The sequence below is a fragment of the Schistocerca nitens genome, chromosome 1, assembly GCF_023898315.1.
Source record: "Schistocerca nitens isolate TAMUIC-IGC-003100 chromosome 1, iqSchNite1.1, whole genome shotgun sequence".
Taxonomy (NCBI): domain Eukaryota; kingdom Metazoa; phylum Arthropoda; class Insecta; order Orthoptera; family Acrididae; genus Schistocerca; species Schistocerca nitens.
The window spans coordinates 437,358,921-437,378,256 of record NC_064614.1 but is presented as its reverse complement, the minus strand read 5'-3'; the positions used below and the strand labels follow the sequence as shown (position 1 = coordinate 437,378,256).

Genomic DNA, 19,336 nt, shown 5'->3' with positions numbered 1-19,336 from the left:
CAGTTGAGCAGCTGTGTCTCTGTATATGGTAGGTTGCGGAGGACGTGTAACGAACACAAAAGGCAGCTACATAGCCTACTTGACGAAAATAGTAGGTCTACTTATCACAGAGACACACTGATAAAAAATACCTGGACACCTATCAGGGGCATTAATATGATGTATCTCCATATGTCGCCTTTATGAAGACTTACACTCTACTGGGGACACTTTTAAGTCTAAATGTCTGTGAAGGAATGGGCACCCCTTCTTCCTCAAGAGGCTAAACCAGAGAAGATAGATATGGTAGACACTGGGGCCTGGAGCGAAAACGACGTTCTAACTCGTCCCAAAGGTTTTATTTGGGTCCAGGTCGGAACTATGGCCAGGGCAGTCTATTTCAGGAATGCTATTGTCCACAAAGTGCAGCCTCACAGATAGTGCTTTATGACACCGTGCACTGCCAACCTGATACCAACAGTCATTGTCTCCAAACAGTTCCTTTATTGTACGCAGTACAATATGCTGTAAAATAGCTTTGAACCCTTCTGCATTTAACGTCAGGTGAAATATGGGAACCACACCCTATCCGCGAAATACCCCTATATCCTGACACCACCTCCTCAGTACTTCACTGTAGCACTATACTTGATAGCAACTTACGTTCTCCAGGAATTCTCAAAAACTAAAACTTTGCATCGGATTGCCATAGGCTACAGCGTGATTTCCAGTCATCCACTGACCAACAGTGTCGCTCTTTACACCGCCTCAAGCCTTGCTTAGCACTTACTGCATAAACTTGTGGCTTATGAGAATCTGCTCGACCATAGCTGATAGCACTCTGGAACTGACGAATGATTCCTTCCGCTTAATTTATGTGAGTTTTTACAGTCACCCTTACGATGCCTGATTGTCCCTTTCCATCAGTACATGGGGTCTGGCTGGTCTTGGTTTAGCTATGATTGTGCCTTTGCATTTCCACTTCACAGTCACATCACCAGCAATAGACTTGAGCAGCTACAGAAGGGTTCAAACGAACCTGGTGTATTTGTTACTGAGGTGACATACAGTGACTAGTCCATGTTCGAAGTCAGTGACCTCTCCTGACCGATCCACTGTGTTGCTACAGGTTCTCTGCTAACATCACAACACTTCCTGGCTCCTTTTAAACTGGCAGGTTCACCTCTAGTGGTCAATTAACCATTACATAGGTGAGTCTGTGTACTTATGATCAGATAGTGTATATCTCCCGACAGTCTATTGCTCTAGGCACCTAACCTGATCGATAACATGGCAACTGAACAGGATCGGACTACACTAACATGTCCATTTTACTACCACAAATTTAATTGCTAGAGCAGTAAGTCAGCATTCCTTTTCAATTACTAACTCATGGTTATTGTTCCAAAAACATGCACTGCAGTCCACAGTGACATGTTATCCACAGTGTTTAAATAGGAGTGTCACATATTCCTACTGGTGCTTTGCCAAAACTGAAAGAGAAGTTCCTATTATTGTATGGCCTGAAACCAATTCCTGTTGAGATACTGACCATTTTACCTCTGATGAGCAGTTGTGTAGTATTTTCAGGATTCACCAGCAATGGCATAGTAATTTACCACAATATGCCTGTGTGGGCAGATACAAATCCTCTAACAGTCACGGAGGCATTAGGATCATTTCAGTATCAATGTATGGGCAGGATCTCTCATTGACAGACTCGTGAGACATATATACACTTTACAAAACCGAGTAACAGTTGCTGTGTGTCATTGATTTCTGCATGATGAATTACCATTAGTGTTGGATGACAAGGCCCTTGCAGGAATACAGAGACTGTGTTTCACATATGACGGGGCACCACCCCATTTTCTACGAACCGTGTAACAGTACCTCACCACAATATTTCATGGGTGACACATTAGTCAAAGAGGTCCAGGAGCAAAGCCTCCCCATTCACCAAACATGAATCCATTGAATTTCAGGATTTGGGGACATTTAAGGGCATTGGTGATTGTCCAACCCATTGACAATCAACAGACATTACAGGAGCATGTCACCAATGCATGTGACACAAACTGAATGGATTCGGGTGCATTTGAAAGTGTGTGTGATTCACAGTGAAGAAAGGCTGAATGATGTGTCAGGACTTATGATAACCACAGACAACACTGCCTATAATATCTGCTTCTAGGTAACAGACAAGTGGGAATGGCCCATATCTCAGCTTGGTTTGGTTTCCGGACATAACGTTATGATAACTTTTCTTCTAGGTTTGACCAGTACTACCGCCTATAGGAATATGTGACAGTTTCTTTTAAAGACTACTCTGTATATTGACCTTTGGCTTGTGTGTACTGATGTTATGCACGTAGCTGCTCAAAATACGAGACTGACCAGGTGTCACCCCATCAGACACAACTAAGCAGGGTATCCCAAATTAAAAGTTAATAGAGAATCCGAAGCTGAGCGTTTCAAGATAAGGAGCAACTAGTAGATAATGAATATTTCAGATATCTACATCTAGATCTGCAAACCACATTATGGCATGTAGCGGGTGTTACCCCATGCCACCACTAGTCATTTCTTTCCTGTTACACTCATAAATAGAGCAAGGGAAAATGACTATATGTCTCCATATGAGCAGTAATTTCTTGTGTGTATCTTACATTCATCGTCCTTTTGCAGAATATATGTTGGCAGCATTAGAATAGTCCTATAGTCAGCTTCTCTACATTTTCTCAATAGTATTCATCGAAAATAATATTGCCTTCCCTCTGGGAATCACCAAGCATCTCTGTAATACTTGCGTGTCATTTAAACTTATTGGTAACAAATTTAAAAGTCCGCCTCTGAACTGCCTCAATGTCTTCCTTTAATTCGATCTTGCGTGGATTCCAAACACTCGAGCAGTACTCAAGAACAGGTCACACTAGCATCCTATATGCAATGTCCTTTACAGATGAACTACAGTTTCCTAAAATTCTCCCAACAGACTATGACCATCACTGCCCTACCATAATTCCTTTCATATCACTTTGCAATGTTATATCTAACTTTTTAAACGACATGACTGGGTCAAGCAGTACACTACTAATGGTGTATTCGAACGTTAAGGGTTTGTTTGTCCTTATCGTATGCATTAACTTACTTTTTTTTACATTTAGGATTAGTCGCCATTTGTCACACCAACTAGAAATTTTTTCTAAGTCATCTGGTATCCTCCTACTCACTCAGGTTTGACACCTTCCCGTACACGACAGCATCTTCAGCAAACACTCACTGATTGATACCCAATCTGCCCGCCAGGTCTATGTACATAGAAAATAATATTGGTCCTATCACACTTCTGTGGGGCACTCCCCATGGTGCCCCTGTCTCTGATGAACAGTACAAAGTCATAAGTCATTCATAAGGCACACATGTTTGTAAACTGCTTACGTCTCATAACGAACAGCTGCCTGTCACATTAGTGTTGCTGGCACCTACTTGGAAACATATACAACCGTGTATGCTGTCAGCTTTCATAATGACAACATGTCATTTCAGTAATTATTTGTTAGATGTGCTCGAGTGCACATGGAAAAGTATTCCAACTCATCAGTACCAACTCCTCGGCTGAAAACAATCTGAATTCACCTCTCTAAGTAGAATCTGTGCTGAACATCCCCTCAGAGGATATAAGGGACGCTGGAGATAGCTGCTAGGTATCCAGTTGAACGTCTTATTACAGTGTCCTTCTGAAATTTTGAGATGTCCTCTACACAGTTCTTGACATCATATGATAGTACTTTAAATCAAGCTTTTTTGTTGTTCTGTGCATACACAGGATGAAAACTTTATGCTGCTCCATATAATTAAAGGTAGCATATTCTCTAGATCCTCCCCCCATGATCCATGGACCTTGGTGGGGAGACTTGCGTGCCTCAGCGATACAGATAGCCGTACCATAGGTGCAACCGCAATGGTGGGGTATCTGTTGAGAGGCCAGGCAAACGTGTGGTTCCTGAAGAGGGGCAGCAGCCTTTTCAGTACTTGCAGGGGCAAAAGTCTGGATGATTGACTCATCTGGCCTTATAACACTAATGGCCTTGCTATGCTGGTACTGCAAATGGCTGAAAGCAAGGGGAAACTACAGCCGTAACTTTTCTGAGGGCATGCAGTTTTACTGTATGATTAAATGATGATGGTGTCTTCTTGGGTAAAATATGCCAGAGGTAAAATAGTCCCCCATTCAGATCTCTGGGTGGGGACTACTCAGGAGAACATCTGTTATCAGGAGAAAGACAACTGGCGTTCTACAGATCGGAGCGTTGAATGTCAGATGCCTTAATCGGGCAGGTAGGTTAGAAAATTTAAAAAGGGAAATGGATAGGTTAAAGTTAGATATAGTGGGAATTAGTGAAGTTCGGTGGCAGGAGGAACAAGACTTTTGGCCAGGTGAATACAGGGTTATAAATACAAAATCAAATAGGGGTAATGCAGGAGTAGGTTTAATAATGAATAAAAAAATAGGAGTGCAGGTAAGCTACTACAAACAGCATAGTGAATGCATTATTGTGGCCAAGATAGACATGAAGCCCATGCCTACTACAGTAGTTTATATGCCAACTAGCTCTGCAGATGATGAAGAAATTGGTGAAATGTATGATGGATAAAAGAAATTTTTCAAGTAGTGAGGGAGATGAAAATTTAATAGTCATGGGTGACTGGAATTCGTCAGTAGGAAAAGGAAGAGAAGGAAACGTAGTAGGTGAATATGGACTGAGGCTAAGAAATGCAAGAGGAAGCCGACTGGTAGAATTTTGCACAGAGCATAACTTAATCATAGCTAACACTTGGTTCAAGAATCATGAAAGAAGGTTGTATACATGGAAGAACCCTGATGATACTAGAAGGTTTCAGATAGATTATATAATGGTAAGACAGAGATTTAGGAACCATGTTTTAAACTGTAAGACATTTCCAGGGGCAGATGTGGATACTGATCACAATCTATTGGTTATGAACTGTAGTTTAAAACTGAAGGAACTGCAAAAAGGTGGATATGGGACTTGGATAAACTGACAGTACCAGAGGTTGTAGAGAGTTTCAGGGGGAGTATTAGGGAATGATTCACAGGAATGGGGGAAATAAATACAGTAGAAGAAGAATGGGTAGCTTTGAGGGATTAAATAGTGAAGGCAGCAGAGGATTAAGTAGGTAAAAAGATGAGGGCTAGTAGAAATCCTTGGGCAACAAAAGAGATATTGAATTTAATTGATGAAAGGAGAAAATATAAAAATGCAGTAAATGAAACAGGCAAAAAGGAATACAAACGTCTCAAAACTGAGATCAACCGGAAGTGCAAAATGACTAAGCAGGCATGGCTAGAGGACAAATGTAAGGAGGTACAAATGTAAGGATGTAGAGGCATATCTCACTAAGGATAAGATAGATACTGCCTACAGAAAAATAAAGAGACCTTTGGAGAAAAGATAGCCACTTGTATGAATATCAAGCGCTCAGATGGAAACATAGTTCTAAGCAAAGAAGGGAAGGCAGAAAGGTGGAAGGAGTATATAGAGGGTCTACACAAGGGCTATGTACTTGACAATATTATAGAAATGGAAGAGGATGCAGATGAAGATGAAATGGGAGATATGATACTGCATGAAGAGTTTGACAGAGCATTGAAAGACCTAAGTCGAAACAAGACCCCGGGAGTAGACAACATTCCATTACAACTACTGACGGCCTTGGGAGAGCCAGTCCTGACAAAACTCTACCATCTGGTGAGCAAGATGTATGAGACAGGCGAAATACCCTCAGACTTCAAGAAGAATATTATAATTCCAATCCCAAAGAAAGCAGGTGTTGACAGATGTGAAAATTACTGAACTATCAGTTTAATAAGTCATGACTGCAAAATACTAACGCGAATTCTTTACAGACGAATGGAAAAACTGGTAGAAGTCTACCTCAGGGAAGATCAGTTTGGATTCCATAGAAATATTGGGACATGTGAGGCAATACTGACCCTACAACTTATCTTAGAAGACACATTAAGGAAAGACAAACCTACGTTTCTAGCATTTGTACACTTGCATAAAGCTTTTGACAATGTTGACTGGAATACTCTCTTTCAAATTCTAAAGGTTGCAGAGTAAAATACAGGGAGCAAAAGGCTATTTACAATTTGTACAGAAACCATATGGTAGTTATAAGAGTCGAGGGGCATGAAAGGCAAGCAGTGGTTGGGAAGGGAGTGAGACAGGGTTGTAGCCTCTCCCCAATGTTATTGAATCTGTATATTGAGGAAGCAGTAAAGGAAACAAAATAAGAATTCAGAGTAAATATTAAAATCCGTGGAGAAGAAATAAAAACTTTGAGGTTCGCTGATGACATTGTAATTCTGTCAGAGACAGCAAAGGACTTGGAAGAGCAGTTGAACGGAATGAACAGTGTCTTGGAAGGAGGATATAAGATGAACATCAACTGAAGCAAAATGATGATAATGGAATGTAGTCGAATTAATTCGGGTGACACTGAGGGAATTAGATTAGGAAATGAGACACTTAAAGTAGTAGATGAGTTTTGCTATCTGGGGAGCCAAATAACTGATGGTGGCGAAGTAGAGAGGATATAATATGTAGACTGCCAATGGCAAGGAAAGAATTTCTGAAGAAGAGAAATTTGTTAACATCAAGTATAGATTTAAGTGTCAGGAACTCGTTTCTGAAAGTATTTGTATGGAGGGTAGCCACGTATGGAAGTGAAACATGAATGATAAATAGTTTAGACAAGAAGATAATAGAAGCTTTCGAAATGTGGTGCTACAGAAGAATGCTGAAGATTAGATGGGTAGATCACATAACTAATGAGGAGGTATTGAATAGGATTGGGGAGAAGAGAAATTTGTGGCACAACTTGACTAGAAGAAGGGAACAGTTGGTAGGACATGTTCTGAGGCATGAAGGGATCACCAATTTAGTATTGGAGGGTAGTGTAGAAGATAAAAATCGTAGATGGAGACCAAGAGATGAATACACTAAGCAGATTCAGAAGGGTGTAGGTTGCAGTAGGTATTGCAGTAGGTGCTGGGAGATGAAGAAGCTTGCACAGGCTTGAACAGGCATTCAGACTACAGGTGCATTAATGCATACAGACAAAATTCAATAACAAACCAAAATGTTTCCATTAAAGTTATGAAACATATTCAGATTTTACAGTCAGATATTATGATGAATATCAATCAACAATTAATGTTGTACACATACAGAAATAGCTGCTACTTAAATTTGCATTTTAATCATGTCATCAAAACTATGCAAGCTGCAGAATAAGAATGCATATTTCTTGGCAACTTGTCATTGTCAGTTTTAAAACTGAACCATTTGCTTTCAAACATTGACAACGAATGAAAAACGGTCTCATCTTTTTGAATGATAATTGACTTCTTTGGCTTGAATAAGTCATTGATAAAGGTACAGATCATTGCTTGCAGCATTGTATGGAGTGTGATTTATGATTTTCGGTATGGCATATTTCATAAAAAGTTAAGGCACACTTTATCATATTTCTTTTGTGTGTCTGCTACCATCAACTAGGTTCTTTTTTGCATCTCTGAGTTCTTAATATCGAATTTTTCTGTTTCTAATTTATTATTGTTGTCTCTTAGCAGATTTTCAAAAGGCTGCAGACATTATTAGTAATGAAAATCAATATCATTATCAATAGTACTTTCATAAAAGTGAAAGAAGTTATCCATATAAAAATACTGCATGCTTTTCAGACAATTGAAGCAATATCTGAAGCCATCAAATCAACTGTGGGATGCACATTGCTGGAAGTGGAACCTGGAATTTCTACAAACAGAACAGTTGTAAGTTTTGTTGGACCACCAGATGCTGTTGTGGATGGAGCTGTTAATGCTGCTAAGGCTGCAGCTCGGCACATAGACATGGCATCGCACACAGGTACAGAAACAGTAGATATCTTTGATGAACATGAGTTTTGGTAATAAGAGTGCAGAGACAGTGCATTTCATAAGAGAACATTGGCATAAATGTCATTACACATAAATATAATTGTTTCACACAGATTAATGCAGAGCACAATAATTAGACTGCTAATCTCCATGGTGTCCGAGTTTTACAGTTGATTGGTTGAACAACAAATGACTGAAGAGTAAAATCACTTACACCCAAGGAATATGAAGCCTTGCAAACAAAACTACTTTTGGCAGTTGAATTAGTTTGACATCAGTGTAATATTTTTTTAGTATTCCAACTTGTTCTGTAGAATTAGACTTACCACACTGAAAACTCCAGGTTAGAATATCAACAATGAAGGAAAGGTTAAGTTGCAAACAGGCACAATTAAAAGACACTTATACATAAGCTTTTGGCCACACCCCACATCAGAAAAAGAAAGAGAAACACACATCATACATTCACAGAAGGAAGCACACCAAATGCACACATAACCACCAACTCCAGCAGCTTGGACCAGTCTGAGCTGTCGGAATTGATGGTTATGTGCTTGAGGTGTGCTTGCTTGTGTGAATGAATGATGGCAGTTTATCTTTCTTTTTCTGATGAATGCTGTGGCCAGTAGTTTATGCTCAAGTATCTTTTAATTGTGCCTGTCTGCAACCTAACATCTCATCTTCATGGTAAGTAGCAGTCATTCTTTTCCTACACTGTTGATACTTAACACATTGCTTAATTCAAAGTTTTATCCAAAGGTTCTCATCCACGGCTTGGAGCTATGGATGTTTGTCCACTGGTGCCCGTGAAAGGTATTACTGAGGAAGAGTGTTGCTCATATGCTGAACGCTTGGCATTGACTTTATCAGTAGTGTTAAACATCCCTGTATATCTCTATGGTGCTGCATCATCACAAGATTACCGGAAAACTGTGCCTCAGATCCGAGCTGGTGAATATGAAGGTCTGGAAGAAAAGGTAATCTTAGATTTATATTTAAACAAGTGATCAGTTAACCTCTGTTGTACTTATTTAATAATGATTAAAAACAGTAAATTATTTTTTAGTTATAAATGTAAAAAATTTTGAAAAAATTTAACAGGTCTCATATAACTAAATAAACATAGAAGTGCAAAATAGAAAATCTTACACCTTACAGATCACTTGGTGAGTGGGGCAGGCACAGCTGTGTCAATCCATTTGAATAAGTAAATACCAGCAACAGCTGCTATGAGAAGATTTATAGGTCTCCTATTGGTTCACAGCTAGTCTCATGACTTTAAAGTCACATCTTCAGGTGCCAAACAATTGACCTAAAGCATTAGGAGAAATTGCATGTTTTTTATTAATATATTTTCTGTATCAAAGTTTTGTAGAACAGATGTCCCCCCCAAATCTTCATTTCTGTGAAGTATTTTTAATTTTAATTTAGATTAAACAGGCACTGTACCATATCTTATGCATTTATATCAGAAAAGGAACACAGTTCAAATCAAGACATGACCTCAGTACAGTAAGTGAAGACAAACACTTTGAAATATCAGCTATTGAATTAACAGGGCTTGACATCACCAAGAAGGGCTTGACATCACCAAGAAATTAATAATTTTGTGTGTGTAAAGATGTCCCAATGATAGTATGGATACTTTTTTCAATAAATTAACAGAAGTTCTAGAGAAAGTCTCAAGTACAAAGGTCAACTTAATTCTGTGTATGGACATTAACATCAACACTAATATCATAAATGAATCCAGCAGCACCTTCTTAAACATCCTTCAAAGTTTTGGCATGTCTCTATTGGTCAATAGTGCAACAAGTGTTACTACAATGACTGCATCAGTAATTCGCCATGTGGCCACAAATATGGACAGGAGAAATTGTGATGTAGCTTTAAAAGATCTCGGACTATCAGACCATCTCTGTCAAATACGACAGTAAAATGAGGCATTTAATCATGCCCTAAACTACAAGCCTACAAACAACATCTATCAGAAATCAAAATAAAAGATTTTTCAAAAGAACTAGAAAAACAAAGCTGGGATGAAGTGTATAAGGAAACCAATGTGAATACGAAATTCTCTGAATTCTCCACATTATTTAAATTGAACTTTGAAAAGGCATTTCCAAAAGTATGCATGTCTGTATCAACATCTCACAAAAACAGATGGATAACAGCAGGTATTAATAATTCCTCCCAAACACTTAAACACCTCAGTTCCATGAAAAAGATTCGCAATGATCCAGAATTCTTAAGTTTCTATCACAGATACAAAAAGATCTATAGGAAGATGCTGATTGCTGCAAAAAAGTCATTTAATGACAAAGTAATATATAATGCAGAGAATAAAAGTAAAGCAGTCTGGGATGTTATAAAAGAGGAATTGGGGAGAGGAAAACAATCGCAGAATAACATACTGCTAAGGGAGGGGATAAGCTAATAAATGATCCACAACACTTAGCAAACTATGTAAACAAGCATTTTTCAAGTATTGCAGAGAAGTTATAGCAAAAACTCCCCAAAACAAATATAACACCTGTAAATAATGATGCACTAAACACAATGATGTTACTTCTAACCACAGAGAATGAAGTCAATAAAAGTGTTCAAAAACTAAAAAATGAAGAGTCCGTAATCTTGGATGAAGTACCATTGTGTGTACTGAAACAATGTATAGGGATTATACAAGGCCCCTTAACAAATATAATAAATGAATCCTTCACATCAGGGACATTTCCAGAGCAGTTAAAATAGGCAAGAGTTGTACCTTTGCTTAAGAAAGGTAATGCAGAAGACATAGAAAATTACTGGCCCACTTCCCTGCTGTCATCATTCTCAAAAATAATAGAAGCAATTATGAAAGACTGGTTAATGAATTACCTGAATAAATACAATCTTTTAAGTGAATCACAGTTTGGTTTCCGAAGTGGCAAAAATACGGAGTCAGCCATAATAGAATTCACAAAAGTTGTACTTGATGCTCTTGATAAAGATGTGTGTGTCACAGGCATATTTTTGGATCCTTCCAGTGCATTTGATACAGTCAACCACAAGATTCTATTAAATAAATTAGAAGCATTAGGAATAAGAGGGGTAGCTAATGACTGGTTTCGATCATACCTAGCAGATAGGGTACAAAGAGTAGAAATAACACATACTTCAAATAGATCTAAACATTTAGTAAAACACATATGAGAACCAAAATACATTAATAGAGGGGTTCCACAAGGTAGCATATTAGGACCAATGCTATTCCTGATACACATCAATGACTTTCCCAATAGTGTTACTCATGGTGAAAAAATTCTGTTTGCTGATGACAGAAATATTATAGTCACTGAGAAAACAAGAGAACTCCTTGCTGAGAAAGCAAATGAAACTCTCAAGGAAGTTTATGATTGGTCAATAAGCAAAAAAGTGACATTGAACTTAAAGAAAACTAATGCCATGACTTTCAGTTTGAAGAGGAAAAATGTCAATGTTAAATTAAATGTAGATGGCACCTCTATAGACCGTGTAACAAATGCAAAATTTCTAGGAATGAATATTGATTCTCAGTTGAAGTGGTGTGAACACACAAAGGTACTTGCAAACAATGTCATCAGAATGTTATGCCCTTAGAATCCTATCATCAGTGTGTAACATGCACTGTCTTTTAGTTACATATTATTCATATGTACACTCAGTTCTTAGTTATGGCATTCATTTTTGGGGAACAAATGCACAAAACATGAACACAATTTTCAAGCTCCAGAAAAGAGCCATAAGAATAATAACCAAAAATACTAGTTGAGCTCATTGAAAAGATCTGTTCAAAACATTGAGGATTTTAATTGCTCCATGTGAATACATTTACCAGTCAGTTATACACATCAAAAATAACATTGGTAATTACTGCACAAACAGCCCTGTCCATTACCATGCAACAAGAGACAAACTCAACTTACATTTACCAAGAAAAAATAAACATAAAACTCAAAACAGCATTTTCTGCCAAGGAATAAAACTGTACAATAAACTACCAAAAGAGATTAAAGAAATTGCAAAAATACACTTATTTAAAAAGGCAGCTAAAAGGTATCTGTTATGCAATACATTTTATACATTGAAGGATTACTTAGATAAAACAGAGTAGGGGTTTGATAAAAAAAATGTTGTACAAATAAATAATAATTATTATAATTATAATTATAAAACATCCAAAATGCCACATAACACCTTCACTTTATGTTTTTTTCCTTCTTCTTACCTTTCTAGAAATACTTACCCCCAAGCTATGCATAGCACAATACTAACACCTCTTCCTCTTTCTGAGCTCAACATCTCACTCATTATGGAAGGATGCTGACTCAGTTTTTCAGGATAGCAAATGGATAGTTGCAGTACAGAAAATGGACCAGAAATCACCAGTGTGTGTGTGTGTGTGTGTGTGTGTGTGTGTGTGTAGTGAGTGAAGTGTTATGAAACAATGTGTCGTGTACTGTGTGCATCAATATGAGTGAACGGTGTGGCATTACATTATTTTAATAAGTTATTTGTAAAAAAAAGTATTGTATACCAGGAGTAAATCTAATGATTGTGTCTAACTAGAAGTCTGTAAATATATACGTATACGAATTAGCTTATTTTAAATTGGTCTAAACTTGTAAATATATCCTTGTAAAAAGAGATCTACAGTTGAATAAAGCTACTACTACTATCGTGGCATGTCTTTACTAACCAGCTTGTATCTTTCTGCACGTGCACAACAGGATGGTTTTCTGTATATTAGTTTGGTGTTGTCAGTATATGCTACACTAGGGCTGGGCTACTCTGCATACATCCTCTCAGAACTGCTTGTGTAAGCACTTATCTGATTCTCAGGTCTTGCCTGGAAAATAACGGTGTGAACACACAAAGGTACTTGCAAACAATGTCATCAGAATGTTATGCCCTTAGAATCCTATCATCAGTGTGTAACATGCACTGTCTTTTATTCACACTCTCCAGCACTCATCAAAATTACAAAGTTATGAAACTGGTGGTTGGAAGGTAAGAAAGAATTGGGCTGATTGAAAACTTTCTAAGAACTGATTAGTTGCACATCTTACTCTATCTTGGTCCTCACCCTGCTGTTCTACGAGATTTGGTAGATCTCTCTTGGATATGAGATGAAACCAAAAAAATACTATTGATTTCAGTGTGACAGTCTCAACTCTTGTTAGGTCATTTAGCTGGACATTAATTCTGTTGACATGATTGTGTGTGCAACAAAGGACTGTCTCAGAATACACAATTGATTATGCTGTTGTCTATATGGTGTCTGTTTGTCATTCACATTTGTCTGAGTCAGTTTTCTGATAATATTGTTTCTAGTTATAATTCTTTATCAAGGTATTTCAGTATACTTCCAAAATGTTAGAGGCTGGTAGAGTATTATGCCTTAGTACTTAGGATGTTGGTTGTGGTTTAGCTATGTTCCACTTGCCTGTGGGAGCAGTTGTCATTTACACTTGTTATTTACTTAGAATAAGACATTTCTTTGAATTATGGAGATCTTTGGAAGAAAATACCATGACAAAAGTATTTCACTTGGTCATAATATGATACAAGATAAATACCCTCATATTTCAAGAAGAGTGTAATTCCTATTCCAAAGAAGGCAGGCGTTGACAGTTGTGAATATTAATGAACCACCAGTTTAATAAGATATGGTTGAAAAATACTGAGCTATATTATTTATAGAAGAGTGGAAAAACTGGTAGAAGCTGACCTTGGTAATTTCTGAGAAATGTAGGAGCTAGCAATACCAATAATATGACTTATCTTAGATGGTAGACTGAAGAAAGGCAAACCTATAGTGACAACATTTGTAGTTTTAGAAAAATCTTTTCACAAGATGACTAGAACAAATTCTTTGAAATTCTGAAAGTAGTAGGTATAAAATGTAGGAAGCAAAAAGTTATGCATGACTTGTCCAGGAACCAGATTGCAGTTATAAGAGTGGAAATACATGAAAGGGAAACAGTAATTGAGAAGGCAGTGAGACGGAGTTGTAGCTTATCCCTCATGTTATCCAATCTGTTCATTCAGTAAACAGTAAAGGAAACCAAGAACAAATTTGGAAAGGGAATTAAAGGTTAGGGAGAGAAAACAAAAACTTTCCACCTTGCTGGTGACATTATAATTCTTTCAGAGACAGCAAAGGACTTAGAAGATCAGTTGATCTGAATGGATAATGCCTTAAAAAGAGATTATAAGCTAAGAATCAAGGAAATTATTATGAAAATAATGGAATGGAGTGAAATTAATCAGGTGATCCTAAGGAAATTAGATTATACATTGATGAGCCAAAACAATATGACCACCTGCTCAATAGCTTGTTTGTCCGTCTTTGGATCAAAATACAACACTGGTTCTGTGTATAATGGGTCTGACATTATGTTGATAGATTTTTGGAGGTATGCAGGATTAGATGTCTATGCACAGGTCATGTAAGTTGTGTAAATAACAGATCGCTGATTTGCATACACAGTGATGGTACATGATGGTGATCCAGATGGGTTCCATAGGATTTAAATCAAGTGGATTTGGTTGTCAAGATATTAATGGGAATTCACTAGAATGCACCTCAAACCACTGTAGCACAGTTCTGGCTCTGAGACATGGACAATAATACTGCTGAAAGATGACACTGCCGTCAGGGTAAACATCAAGCATGAAGGGGTGCAGGTGGTTCACAGCTGTCAGCATGTCTTCAATTACTACCACACAACCAATGCAAGCACAGAGAAATGCCTCCAGCAGCATAACGTAACTCCCACCAGCCTGTGTCTGTGGTGCATTGCACATTTCAAGCCTCTGTTCACCACGATCGACCTAGTGTAGCAAAAATGTGACTGACACAAAGAGTCAACATTTTCATTGGTCAACGGTCGAGTCCCAATTGTCCTGTGCCCACTACAGTCACAATTGATGATGTCATTGGGTCAACATGTGAACACGTAGGTGTGGTCTGCTGTGGAGCTGCATGTTCAACAATGTACAATGAACGGTGTGCTCCAAAACACTTGTGCATGCACCAGCATTGTACTCTTTCAGCAGAGATGCCACAGATCACCACCTATCTTCCTTTAAAGAGCAGACAAGCCTCTGAACCCCATGTTCTGTGAAGAGTCATTGATTTCCAACCATTTACCACCTATTGGTGGTTTTACTGTCCTATCTCTTTCTATAGATGCTCATGACAGTAGCAAGTGAACATTTGACCAGCTTTGCTGCTTCTGAGATAGTTGTTCACAGGCTTCAATAATAAAAATCTATTCTCTGACAAAGCTGCTTATCTCAACAGATTTCTCCATTTACATCCCCTGTCTTTGCTAGGGTGATCCAACACCCAATCTGCAGAGCTTACATATGTTTCATAGAGCATCATGTGTCTACGACATCACCAGGTGGCATCCAACCTTGTGCTGGGCAGTGATCACAATGTTTTGTCTTATTGGTTTATACGTAACAAAACATTATATAAACAGTAGATGAGTCTTGCTATTTGGGCAGCAACTGATGATGGCCAAAGAAGAGAGAATACAAACAACAGACTGGCAACAAGGAGAAAAACATTCCTGAAAAAGAGACATTTGTTAACATCATATATATATATATATATATATATATATATATATATATATATATATATATATATATATATGTGTGTGTGTGTGTGTGTGTGTGTGTGTGTGTGTGTGTGTGTGTGTGTGTGTGTGTGTGTCCGAGTGTATACCTGTCCTTTTTTCCCCCTAAGGTAAGTCTTTCCACTCCCGGGATTGGAATGACTCCTTACCCTCTCCCTTAAAACCCACATCCTTTCGTCTTTCCCTCTCCTTCCCTCTTTCCTGATGAGGCAACAGTACCTCCATTACGACAGCTGCCACCCATTCCACATCAAACGGTCCCTTCCCTACAGCCTAGGTCTTCGTGGCAAACGATTCTGCTCCAGACCGGAATCCCTGAAGCATTACACCAACAACCTGACAACAGCTTTCGCATCCTGCAACTACCCTCCCGACCTGGTACAGAAGCAAATAACCAGAGACACTTCCTCATCCTCTCAAACCCAGAACCTCCCACAGAAGAACCACAAAAGTGCCCCACTTGTGACAGGATACTTTCCGGGACTGGATCAGATTCTGAATGTGGCTCTCCAGCTGGGATACGACTTCCTCAAATCCTGCCCTGAAATGAGATCCATCCTTCGTGAAATCCTCCCCACTCCACCAAGAGTGTCTTTCCGCCGTCCACCTAACCTCCGTAACCTCTTAGTTCATCCCTATGAAATCCCCAAACCACCTTCCCTACCCTCTGGCTCCTACCCTTGTAACCGCCCCCAGTGTAAAACCTGTCCCATGCACCCTCCCACCACCACCTACTCCAGTCCTGTAACCCGGAAGGTGTACACAATCAAAGGAAGAGCCACATGTGAAGGCACCCACGAGATCTACCAACTGACCTGCCTACACTGTGACGCATTCTATGTGGGAATGACCAGCAACAAACTGTCCATTCGCATGAATGGACACAGGCAGACAGTGTTTGTTGGTAATGAGGATCACCCTGTAGCTAATCATGCCTTGGTGCACGGCCAGGACATCTTGGCACAGTGTTACACCGTCCGGGTTATCTGGATACTTCCCACTAACACAAACCTATCCGAACTCCGGAGATGGGAACTTGCTCTTCAATATATCCTCTCTTCCCGTTATCCATCAGGCCTCAATCTCCGCTAATTTCAAGTTGCCGCCACTCATACCTCACCTGTCATTCAACATCTTTGCCTCTGCACTTCTGCCTCGACTGACATCTCTGCCCAAGCTCTTTGTCTTTCAATATGTCTGCTTGTGTCTGTATATGTGTGGATGGATATGTGTGTGTGTGCGAGTGTATACCCGTCCTTTTTTCCCCCTAAGGTAAGTCTTTCCGCTCCCGGGATTGGAATGACTCCTTACCCTCTCCCTTAAAACCCACATCCTTTCGTCTTTCCCTCTCCTTCCCTCTTTCCTGATGAGGCAACCGTTTGTTGCGAAAGCTTGAATTCTGTGTGTATGTTTGTGTTTGTTTGTGTGTCTGTCGACCTGCCAGCACTTTCATTTGGTAAGTCACATCATCTTTGTTTTTAGATATATTTTTCCTACGTGGAATGTTTCCCTCTATTTTATATATATATATATATATATATATATATATAGAGGGAAACATTCCACGTAGGAAAAATATATCTATATGTTTCCCTCTATTATAACTATATATATATATAAGGGAAACATTCCACATGGGAAAAATATATCTAAAAACACAGATGATGTCACTTACCAAACGAAAGTGCTGGCAGGTCGATAGACACACAAACATACACACGAAATTCAAGCTTTCGCAACAAACTGTTGCCTCATCAGGAAAGAGGGAAGGAGAGGGATAGACGAAAGGATGTGGGTTTTAGGGGAGAGGGTAAGGAGTCATTCCAATTCCGGGAGCAGAAAGACTTACCTTAGGGGGAAAAAAGGACAGGTATACACTCGCACACACACACATATCCATCCACACATCTACAGACACAAGCAGACATATTTAAAGACAAAGAATTTGGGCAGAGATGTCAGTCGAGGCAGAAGTGCAGAGGCAAAGATGTTGAATGACAGGTGAGGTATGAGTGGCGGCAACTTGAAATTAGCGGAGATTGAGGCCTGGTGGATAACGGGAAGAGAGGATATATTGAAGAGCAAGTTCCCATCTCTGGAGTTCGGATAGGTTGGTGTTAGTGGGAAGTATCCAGATAACCCGGACGGTGTAACACTGTGTCAAGATGTGCTGGCCGTGCACCAAGGCATGTTTAGCCACAGGGTGATCCTCATTACCAACAAACACTGTCTGCCTGTGTCCATTCATGCGAATGGACAGTTTGTTGCTGGTCATTCCCACATAGAATGCGTCACAGTGTAGGCAGGTCAGTTGGTAGATCACGTGGGTGCTTTCACACGTGGCTCTGCCATTGATCGCGTACATCTTCCGGGTTACGGGACTGGAGTAGGTGGTGGTGGGAGGGTGCATGGGACAGGTTTTACACTGGGGGCGGTTACAAGGGTTGGAGCCAGAGGGTAGGGAAGGTGGTTTGGGGATTTCATAGGGATGAACTAAGAGGTTACGAAGGTTAGGTGGACGGCGGAAAGACACTCTTGGTGGAGTGGGGAGGATTTCATGAAGGATGGATCTCATTTCAGGGCAGGATTTGAGGAAGTCGTATCCCTGCTGGAGAGCCACATTCAGAATCTGATCCAGTCCCGGAAAGTATCCTGTCACAAGTGGGGCACTTTTGTGGTTCTTCTGTGGGAGGTTCTGGGTTTGAGAGGATGAGGAAGTGTCTCTGGTTATTTGCTTCTGTACCAGGTCGGGAGGGTAGTTGCGGGATGCGAAAGCTGTTGTCAGGTTGTTGGTGTAATGCTTCAGGGATTCCCGACTGGAGCAGATTCGTTTGCCACGAAGACCTAGGCTGTAGGGAAGGGACCGTTTGATGTGGAATGGGTGGCAGCTGTCATAATGGAGGTACTGTTGCTTGTTGGTGGGTTTGATGTGGACGGACGTGTGAAGCTGGCCATTGGACAGGTGGAGGTCAACATCAAGGAAAGTGGCATGGGATTTGGAGTAGGACCAGGTGAATCTGATGGAACCAAAGGAGTTGAGGTTGGAGAGGAAATTCTGGAGTTCTTCTTCACTGTGAGTCCAGATCATGATGATGTCATCAATAAATCTGTACCAAACTTTGGGTTGGCAGGCTTGGGTAACCAAGAAGGCTTCCTCTAAGCGTCCCATGAATAGGTTGGTGTACGAAGTGGCCAGCCTGGTACCCATAGCTGTTCCCTTTAATTGTTGGTATGTCTGGTCTTCAAAAGTGAAGAAGTTGTGGGTCGCTGGCTAAGGTAATGAGGAAAGAGGTTTTACGTAGGGTGGCAGGTGATCGGCGTGAAAGGAAGTGCTCCATCACAGCGAGGCCCAAATATCCCGCACGTCCAGGGCCTCGCTGCATTGGAGCACTTCCTTTCATGCCGATCACCTGCCACCCTACCTAAAACTTCACTTTTGAAGACCACACATACCAACAATTAAAGGGAACAGCCATGGGTACCAGGATGGCCCCTTCGTACGCCAACCTATTCATGGGTCGCTTAGAGGAAGCCTTCTTGGTTACCCAAGCCTGCTAACCCAAAGTGTGGTACAGATTTATTGATGACATCTTCATGATCTGGACTCACAGTGAAGAAGAACTCCAGAATTTCCTCTCCAACCTCAACTCCTTTGGTTCCATCAGATTCACCTGGTCCTACTCCAAATCCCATGCCACTTTCCTTGATGTTGACCTCC

General features: G+C 39.9%; 1 protein-coding gene across 1 annotated transcript in view; it reads left to right on the top strand.

The window, feature by feature from the left end:
• The window catches only part of LOC126251413 (formimidoyltransferase-cyclodeaminase-like), a 108,092-nt gene that overhangs the window by 8,587 nt on the left and 80,169 nt on the right, over positions 1-19,336 (top strand). Inside the window, exons 2-3 of the mRNA XM_049951827.1 lie at positions 7,754-7,937; positions 8,708-8,925. Of these exons, the coding sequence (XP_049807784.1) occupies positions 7,754-7,937; positions 8,708-8,925 (402 nt within the window). The remainder of the gene's footprint in view (positions 1-7,753; positions 7,938-8,707; positions 8,926-19,336) is intronic.